Source organism: Piliocolobus tephrosceles, chromosome 21 (genome assembly GCF_002776525.5).
Source record: "Piliocolobus tephrosceles isolate RC106 chromosome 21, ASM277652v3, whole genome shotgun sequence".
Lineage (NCBI taxonomy): Eukaryota > Metazoa > Chordata > Mammalia > Primates > Cercopithecidae > Piliocolobus > Piliocolobus tephrosceles.
In genome coordinates, this window is record NC_045454.1 from 43,695,307 (window position 1) to 43,705,716 (window position 10,410).

The 10,410-nt window shown below is 43.0% G+C and overlaps 1 protein-coding gene across 1 annotated transcript; it reads right to left on the minus strand.

The window, feature by feature from the left end:
• Positions 1 to 5,242: 5,242 nt before the first annotated feature.
• LOC111530274 (olfactory receptor 7E24-like) lies at positions 5,243 to 7,322 on the minus strand. The gene is made up of 3 exons (XM_023197439.2): positions 7,286 to 7,322; positions 5,845 to 6,686; positions 5,243 to 5,275 (listed from the first exon to the last, which is right to left on the minus strand). The coding sequence occupies exons 1-3, from the start codon at positions 7,320 to 7,322 to the stop codon at positions 5,243 to 5,245; spliced, it is 912 nt and encodes a 303-aa protein (XP_023053207.1).
• Positions 7,323 to 10,410: the final 3,088 nt, after the last annotated feature.

The following is a 10,410-nucleotide window of genomic DNA, read 5'->3' on the forward strand; positions in this document are numbered from 1 at the left end:
GTCTCACTCTGTCGCCCAGGCTGGAGTGCAGTGGCACAATCTGGGCTCACTGCAACCTCCACTTCCTGGGTTCAAGCAATTCTCGTGCCTCAACCTCCCGAGTAGTTGGCATTACAGGCACATGCCACCATGCCCAGCTAATGTATTTTTAGTAGACGCAGGGTTTCACCATGTTGGCCAGGCTGGTCTTGAACTCCCAACCTCAGATGATCCGCCCACCTCAGCCTCCCAAAATGCTGGGATTACAGGCATGAGTCACTGCGCTGGCCAGAAGTGCTTACCTTTTTCAGGCTGAATAGTCTTCCATTGTATGAATGAACTGCATTGCACGTATTCATTCATCTGTCCATGGAGCTTTGGGTTGCTCCTACATATTTGGCTGTTGTGAATAATGCTGCTATGAATATGGGTTTACAAATACCTCTTCCACTCCTGGCTTCTAATTCTTTCTGCTAGGTACCCACAAATACAACTGCAGGATCATCTGATAATTCTGCTTTTAATTTTTCAAGTACACTCCATACTGTTTTCCCTGTTCCTGCACTATTTACATTCCCTCCAATGCTTGTTTTTTGCTTGTTTGTTTATCATATCCATCCTAATGACTGATATCACATTTTTGGTTTGATTTGCACTTCCCTACGATTAGTGATTTGGAACATCATTTTATATGCTTACTGGCCATTGGTGTATCTTCTTTAGGGACATGTCTGCTCAAGTCTTCTGACCATTGTTAATGGGATGCCTTGGGTTTCTTGTTGTTTAGTTCTAGCTGTTCTTAATCTATTATGGATATTAGCCTCTCTTCAGATATATGATTTGCAAATATTTTTCCTAATCCTTGGGTTATCTTTTCACTCAGTTCAGTTTTTTGATGCATAAAAGTGTTTTTCATTTAGATGTAATCTAAGGAATCTAATATTTTGTTGTTGTTGCTTCTGCGTTTGGTGTCATATCCCAGAAACCATTGCCCACTCCGATGTCATAAAGGTTTTGCCAGCGTTTTCTTTTAGGCATATGATAGTTTTAGCTCTTGGGCTTAGGTCTTTGATCCAGTGTGTGTTAATTTTTGCATCTGGTGTGACATAGCGTCCACCTTCATTCTTCTGCATGTGGAAATCAAATTTCTCCAATACCGTTTGTTGAAAAGGCTGCTTTTCCACCAATGAACTTTCTTGGCACTCATGTTAAACAACATTTGAACATATATGTGAGAAGTGATTTCTCGGCTCTCCATCCTCTTCCATTGGTCACTTTGAGTGACTTTATGTAGAATAACAGTGTTTTGATTACTGGATCTTTATAGTCAGTTTAGATGCCAGGAAGAGTGACATTTTTAACTTTAAAAAAATAAATTTCAACATATTTTCATTCTTCTAACAATTGTACATTGAGTGATATGGCAGAACCAAATCCTTACAGTAGCTGGAGAGTAAGTTCCCCAGGGTTTTTCACATACCTTGCGCACACTGTCTCATGTGAGCTTCAGTAGTGCTGATCAAATAAAGACAGAGAGACTATCTGTTTTGCAGGTGAGAAGCAGGATCTGGAGGGGTTGGTGAATCCCAACACCGTGGTCACTGGTGGGTCTAGTCCTGGAACTGGGGCCTGTGGCCCCCAGGCTGTGGGAACTTTTCCAGAAAGCAGGCTCCCACACAGGGACTGGGACTTAGGGAGGGACTCTCCTGGGAGGAGGCAGGCCTGGTGGGAAGGCTGCCAGCAGAAGTCTCAGGCCTTTAAAGCCTTCTTCTATTTCCCTGATCTCTGCAGCTGAAGTTGCATCAGGAAGAGGTGGCTTCCAACCGCTTCAGGCAACTTCTTAGGTGAGCCCCCTGAAAGAGTCCCTGAATTTTTACCACCTGCCCCTTCGAAGGATGTTGCAAGGAACAGTACACCCTTTTAGAATTGAGCCATTGAGACCTTCAACTTTCGTCTGCTTCCAGATTATTTTGGCTCTTCAGAGTTCCCTGAGATTCTATATGAATTACAGGATGGATTTTTCTGTTGCAAAATTGTTATTGGTGTTTTGTTAGGGATTGCATGGAATCTGCAGATCACTTGGGTACTACTAACATCATACCAATGCTAAGTCCTTTAATCTGTGAACACATGACGTCTTCCTTTTTTTGTGTGTCTTTAACATCTTTCACAAATATTTTGCATTTTCAGTGTGTATTCCTCACTTCTGATACCAAGTTGCAAGAATAAGAAACTTAGTGCAAAATTTAAGAGGGGAGGATTGGTGTATTAGTCTGTTCTCATGCTGCTCTAAGGACATACCTGAGACTAGGTAATTTATAAGGGAAAGAAGTGTAATTGACTCACAGTTCCGCGGGGCTGAGGAGGCCTCAGGAAACTTACAATCATGGTGGAAGGGAAGTAAACGTGCCCTTCTTCACATTGGCAGCAGCAAGGAGAAGTGCAGAGTGAAGAGGGGAGGGGAACCCTTTATAAAACATCAGATCTCATGAGAACTCACTATCATGAGAGCAGCATGGTGGTAACTGCTTTCATGATTCAATTACCTCCCACCAAGTCCCTCCCACAAAACATGCTGCTTCTGGATGTGAATTCCAAAATAGCGCCTTTATGTGGCTGCATTTAGCCATTGTTGTACCCAGAGGATTATGGGAGCTACACTTCAAGATGAGATTTGGGTGGGGACACACCCAAATCATATCAATTGGCAATGAAATAACTCATGTGAATTTATATCTGTGGATCTATTGTATTAATCACATACTCTAGAGAAAATTAGCTCTATTATAGTAAGAATCTGATAATATTTCCATGTTCTCAGTTAATATTTGTCTTTCAGGAGAACTTCTTAATTAGTTGCTATTACATTGGCTTTTTATGTGCCAGAGACTTATGTTTTATGCTTGTTTGAATTAGTCCTCAGGACTCAGTTTTTTTTTTTTCTAATTGAGTCACACTGGTATATTCCAATATTATTGATTATTACATAGTTATTTGATAACTGATACTTCTCTTACATACTTCAAGAAGTCCTCAGAAAGTTGTAGTCAACCTTCTGGCCACAGCTACAGTCATCTCCAGGATAGATTGGCAGAAGATCCACTTCCAAGCTCACTCACATGGTTGGTGCCAGGGTGAAGTTGCTCACAAACATTGGCCAGAAAACTCCCTCTATTTCTTGTCATAAGGGTCTCTCCACCCGAGAGTTGACAACATAGCCATTGGCATCCATCAATGCCACCAAGCCAAAGACCAAGATGAGGCAGGTAAAAAGAAAGCTGGAGTCTCTCACCATGTTCCCAGAAGTGACATCGTATCACTTCTCTTCCACGTTCTCTTTGTTAGGAAATAAGTCACTTGCTCTATACCATTCATCAGAGCAGATTACACAAAGGCATGAAAACCAGGAGTTGGGGTGTCATTGGGAACATCTCAGATGCTGCTCATCCCAAAGGTCTCATCCTTAGTCAAGACTTTGGGCTTCGAGGACATCAAGACCCGGCTGAGTTTCCTCTGACTTCCAGCAGAGTCTCTGATTCACCACACTATCAAATCCCAACAAATATACCTCGGAGACAAACTTGCAAATGGGAGAGCTTCATCTGCACTGGGGACTTCCATAGACCTCACCATGCTGCTTCTGGACGTAGATTTCAAAGTAGCACCATTATGTGGCCAAATTTAGCCATTGTCCCCAGAGGGTTGGGTTTCTACTCACTGAAAAGGCTAACATTGCTTCAGAATATATTTTCTTTTGATTTCTTTGAGTTCTCAGCACTTAGTAAAAAGTGTTTTCTGGTTTTTGAGTTCTCAGCACTTAGTAAAAAGTGTTTTCTGGTTGCCGTAAGCTGAGATCGCGCCATTGTACTCCAGCCGGGGCAACAAAAGCGAAACTCTGTCTCAAAAACAAACAAACAAACAAACAAAACAAAACAATGAAAAAAAATCGGCATGATTTCAAGAGTTCCAATCTAGCCTCAAAAAGAAGAGTATTGAAGGGTATGACTGGAGCAGAAAGAGAATAGCTTAAACACCAGCATAATGAGAAAGTTAGGAAGCTTCTTTCCAAGTCTTCTGGAAATGTGCAATAAATTCTTGTGAACTAAAATTTCTGTACTGTACTATCAAACACTAGAACTCGTTTATTCCATCTTTCTGTATTTTTGTACCCAATTATCAACTTCTCCTCATTCCCCAACTAACTCCTTTTCTTCCTAGCCTCTGCTAGCCACCTTTCTACTCTCTGCCCCTTCATGAGATTCCTTTTGTGTATGTGTGTGGGATGAAATCTCACTCTGTTGCCCAGGTTGGAGTACAGAGGCACGATCTTGGCTCACTGCAACCTCTGCCTCATAGATTCAAGTGATTCTCCTGCCTCAGCCTCCCAAGTAGCTAGGAGTACAGGCATGCACCACCACGCCCGACTAATTTTTGTATTTTTAGTAGAGATGGGGTTTCACCATGCCAGGGTGGTCTCGAACTCCTGGCCTCAAGTGATCCATCCGACTCCGCCAACCAAAGTGCTGAGACTACAGGCATGAGCCACTATGCCTGGCCAAGATTTTCTTTTTTTGTTCCTACATGTAAGTGAGGACATGTAATATTTGTCATTCTGCACCTGGCTTATTTCACTTAATACAATGACCTGCAATCTCATCCATTTTTGCTGCAGTGGAGAGGATTTTATTATTTTTTAGGTTGAATAATACTTCATCTTGTGTGTATACTACAGTTTCTTAATTGAGACAACTTTTAAAAAATAAATATTTTTTAAAAAGTCTTGAAATGTGAAGCTTTAGAGATAGGGTGACCATTTAATTCTTTTCTATTTCCCATTTTATGTGTATGCACAAGTGTGAAATAAAACAGCAGTCAATGTGTGTATAAATCTGTAACTTCAGCAAATGTAAAATGAAAATGCTAAGTGGTAAGAAAAAACACCATGATAAAAATTTGTACGGCATTGAAGGAAAATGCATTTGAAGATCGTACTTGAAGAAATCATATTACAATTAACTTCTGTTCTTCCTCATCGGAGCTTGATCCCTCTAGGAACTTCATCACTGGAACCATCTCTAATGCCTAAAACAAACAAACAAACAAACAAAAAATCCGCATACCCACACAGGTGCAAGTAAATCAGAATCTCAGGTAATGAGACCCAGGCCTCAGCATTTGTAAGCTCCCCAGGTGATTTCAATCAAAGCCAAGACTGAGGACCAGTGACACGGATCTCTACACATAACCTGCCTGAATCGATTCCCTAGAAGCAGTTTATAAAGAAATTCCACATGAACTGTGGAAACGGGTGAATGTGATGTACAGTATGTCCTCAGTTAGCATCTTTGATAGTCTCTTGGAAACTGCATCTTTAAGCAAAATTATGTAGAGTGAAACCAATTTATCCCTCATCAACATTCTAACTAAACAACTTCGAACCAAACAATGGTGTTGGAGGACCTGCTGTATGTTGTTTCCATAAAGTCAATTTTCAGGGAATTACAAAATGAAGTGAGGACTTCCTGTATATAAAAAGATGGTTGTGATTTCACCTGGACAACAGGGTCATTGCTCAGAAACTGAAGGAGTCTGTCTAGCTATAGAGGATTCAGTCACGATGTTTACATTAAACAAAGGATCCCAGAATACTCACCCATTCCAGTTAAAGGCTTACCAAAGAAAGCAATATTCACATAGGACATGTGGAAAGGAGTAAAATCCATCAAGCAACAAAAACACTGTGACCAAGGGGGCAGGATTTGCAGATGTAGAGATTTAATGTGGTTGCCCCTTCTAACCCACACGAGAAAAAGGATGGAACAGAAAATGGGATTAGACTGTTCTGCTGTGCAGCCTCCATAGGGCACTTTGAATGTCCCTGTTTCTCAGGCTGTAGATGAAGGGGTTCAGCATGGGGGTGACCACAGCATACATCACTGATGCCACCACAGCATTCCTGGGAGACGGTGACACAGCTGACGTCAGGTACACGCCAACACCCATTCCATAAAATAAGCAAACAACTGCGAGGTGAGAGCCACAGGTGGAGAAGGCTTTATACCTCCCATCTGATGATGGAATTCTTAGAATGGAGCAGAGAATTTTATAGTAAGACAAAAGGATCCCTGAAATGGGAAGAAAACCAAATATAGTACTATCTAAATATATGAATATGTTATTGATGACGCTGTCAGAGCAGGCAAGGTTGAGAAGCTGAGATGGGTCACAGAAAAAATTAGGGATTTCCACATTCTTGAAGCAGGTGAATTGTAACACAATCAAGTTGTGCAGCTGGGAATGCAACAGGCTAAGGAAAAAAGACGCCAAAACTAGGAAGACACAGAGGTGAGGGGTCATGATGACTGGGTAGAGTAGGGGGTGACAAATGGCTACAAACCGGTCATAGGCCATCACAGTCAGGAGCATGTCTTCTATACATGCAAAAAAGACAAAGAAAGACATCTGAGTCAGGCAGCCCGCATAGGAGATGACTCTGCTGTGAGACTGGATGTCCACAGTCATCTTGGGGACGGTGGTGGAGGTGAAACCGATGTCAGCCAAGGACAGGTTGGAGAGGAAGAAGTACATGGGGGTGTGGAGGTGGGAGTCAGAGCTGACGGCCAGGATGATGAGCAGGTTCCCCAGCACCGTGATCAGGTACAGAGACAGGAACAGCGCAGTGAAGACGGGCTGCATTTCTGGATCGTCTGAGAGACCCAGGAGGAGGAATTCTGAGACACCCGTGAGATTCTGTGGGTCTGTGTGACTTGGACACCTTGAAAGGAAAGAGAATTGGAAAAATAAAAGATAAAAACCAGCACTTAATGCTGTGTGTATATTTTGGATACAAGCGAGTCACAAGGAACATTTTCAAGCTTGAGGACCATATACGCTCAGCAATATTTCTCAGTTGTGACAAACCCAAAAATCTCAGAATCTTTATGTGATTTACCTTTGTGCTATTCAACTCTTTCTGTACATACCTACTTTAGAGAAAATCCACTGAAGAATGTTAGAAGACCAAAACATAACATATAACAAATCCATGATCTCAGTAAAATATGGCCTACTCTCTTCAGAAAAAATAAAATAATAAATGTTCTTCTCTCTTTAAGAAAAAACCTCAACCTAATTGAAAGAAATTAAGAAGCAGTGAAATACACTTTATTTTATTCTGACACTGTGCTATAAATTCCTTTGATGTAGAATATTTATAAGCACTATACATGAGCTAGGACCGCATTATCTAAAAACTAAATTGAACTTTATAGTTCTTAATCAGAAGATGTTTTTACATGCTAGTTACTTTTCATATTTATTATCATTCTTAGGTTTTCTGACATTGATTCTTCACAGAAGTAAATGCGCACTCAAATATGGGAGCAATGTTTCCAAATTTATTTAATATATTACTCTTGGCCAGGCACGGTGGCTCACACCTGTAATCCCAGCACTTTGGGAAGCCGAGGCAGGTGGATCACCTGAGGTCAGGAGTCCCAGACAGCCTGGTCAACATGGTGAAATCCCATCTCTACTAAAAATACAAAGTTAGCTGGGTGTTGTGGGGGGAACCTGTAATCCCAGCTACTTGGGAGGCTGAGTCAGGAGAATCCCTTAGAATCCCGGAGGCAGAGGTTGCAGTGACCCAAGATTGCGCCACTGCACTCCAGCCTGGCGACAGAGCAAGACTGTATGGGGGGTGGGGTGGGGGAAAGGCCAGGTGCGGTGGCTCACATGCCTGTAATCCCAGCACTTTGGAAGGCCAAGGCGGGTGGATCACGAGGTCAAGAGATCAAGACCATCCTTGCCAGCATGGTGAAACCGTGTCTCTGCTAAAAATACAAAAATCAGCTGGGTGTGGTGGCGCGTGCCTGTAGTCTCAGCTATTCAGGAGGCTGAGGCAGGGGAATCACTTGAACCTGGGAGGCAGAGGTTGCAGTGAGCCGAGATCATGCTACTGCATTCCAGCCTAGGTGACAAGAGGGAGACTCTGTTTCAAAAAAAAAAAAAAAGTAGTAAGAATATTGAAATTCACTTTGCCTTGACTTTATGCATCCATCACATAGAGATCTCACAGGAGCACCCATAGTCTGTTTAATCATTATTCACTGCAGTTGGATCTACCAGAAATCAGCTCACATGACAGTGCTGAGACTCAGAGGCATGGACATCTCAGCCTGTTCACACAGGTCAGTGGCATGGGCAGATTCAAAACCAAATGGTCGGTCTCTGAGGCCCAGGCACTGCCCTTCTTCATTATTGTCCAGCTGTCAGAAAGTTGTAAGCAGAGACCAAAGATCTTAACTACAGGTGCATCTAAGGTGCATTTTTAAAACTGTTTCCACCTTCCTGAATAGAAATGGAGTCAAGACCTGATTTTATGTCTCCTTTGAGGAGGCGGATTGCTGCAAGGAAAGCCAGGAACGGGGCAAGGGAGAGATGCCCTGAGTGATCCTGTGCTAGTTCTTTTTTTTTTTTTTTTTTTTTGAGACGGAGTCTCGCTCTGTAGCCCAGGCTAGAGCGCAGTGGCCGGATCTCAGCTCACTGCAAGCTCCACCTCCCGGGTTCACGCCATTCTCCTGTCTCAGCCTCCCGAGTAGCTGGGACTACAGGCGCCCGCCTCATCGCCCGGCTAGTTTTTTGTATTTTTTTAGTAGAGATGGGGTTTCACCGTATTAGCCAGGATGGTCTCGAACTCCTGACCTCATGATCCGCCCATCTCGGCCTCCCAAAGTGCTGGGATTACAGGCTTGAGTGTGCTAGTTCTTTCTGGGATCTTTGATGTGATCTCAGCTGCCCTTTCTATATTTGATACAGTGAACGTAGCACCCACTGGTCTAGCTTTGGTCTACTAGGATCACCCAAAGAGAAGGGCAGAGTGAGCAGGGTCTCAGAAATCTCATTCAAAGTTTTGCTTTCCTCCCACACTGGTTGTCATTTTCAGCCTGGAGTGAAAGGGACTTGAGAGGGCAGGTTGAATGCAGAGAGAGGCCTGGCTAAATGCCGTGTGTCTGGAGTTAGACTGCCTGGTTCAAATGGGATGTCACCCTTCTCTACTTCATGATCTGGTATGAGTTATATAAAAATGCATTGCTCCTTTTCTAGTCTGTAAAATAGTCATGAAATGTGCACTAATCACTTGTAGAAGACTATGCAGATGAAATGAAAGAAGGTACATAGACCACAGAGCTCAGAGCCTGGTACAAATAGACCACAGAGCTCAGAGCCTGGCACTTGCGAAGCCCATAGGAAGAGATTGTGATGTCCTGGCTACTGTCGTCTCCCTCTTCCTCCTCCTCATCATTTTCATGATCTTTTTATTGTGCTTAGGAATAGTTGAGAGGGACTCATTTTTTGCTATCATGTGTGAGATCTCTATGAAAATGACAACCAGTATGGGAGGAAAGCAAAACTTTGAATGAGATTTCTAGGTCCCCACCATCACCAAGAACATAAACCCCATAGTCGTCTGAGCTGATATTTTGCACATTGGTGTCCTCCCTTCTGGCCACCCCACTGTCCTGTTTGTCTTGAGGATGAGGAAACAAGGCTCCCGACCGTCCCTCAGCACTCACTGAGCTGCGCTTCCCCTCTGCTGCGCCATGACCACGGAGAGCAGGTCCTCTGTCCTCCCTGCGTGGTGCACGATGGAGGCTCAGGCTCCGTCCTCAGGACTGGCAGGAAGACAGGGTCAGACATGAGCCTCCTGTTGCAGATGACAGGTGTGGAGCCCACTGGACTGGAAGCTGACACTGCAGGGCTGGAGGCACAGGCTGAGTATTTACTATTCTATGGCCTCAGGGGCTCAATGCACAGAGCTCCTCATTAGCCAAACTGGCCCAAGTTCCCCAGTCTCTGAGGATTTCCTCACATTAATGGAGGATGAAGAAGAGAAAAATGAGTGTCCATGGAAACTTTTGGGCTCTTCCTTTGATCAGGAGAAAGCTTGTGTGTATTATTCGCTTCTTTCTTTTCTTTTTAAAGATCCACATGCTTTAATTTTCATCTTTCATTATGGTAAAATATACCATGTATAAATATTAAAAATTATACATATATATTATTTCATATAGAAGGGTCAATAAAAGTGTTTACAATTTCCACTATTTTTAAGTTTACAGTTTAATGACATTAAGTACATTCACATTGCTTGGCAACCATTACCACCATCGTCTCCAGAACATTTTTATCTTTCAAAATGGAAACTGTGCCCATTAGACAAACCCTCCATTCCTCTCTCGCCCACCCCTGGGGGCCGCCATTTTATTTTCCAACTCTATGAATTTAACTATTGTAAATACTTGATATCAGTGGAAACATACTGTGTTTATCTTTTTTTTGAGACAGAGTCTCATTCTGTCACTCAGGATGGAGTACAGTGGCACGATCTGGGCTCACTGCAACCTGCACCTCCTGGGTTCAAGGGATTCT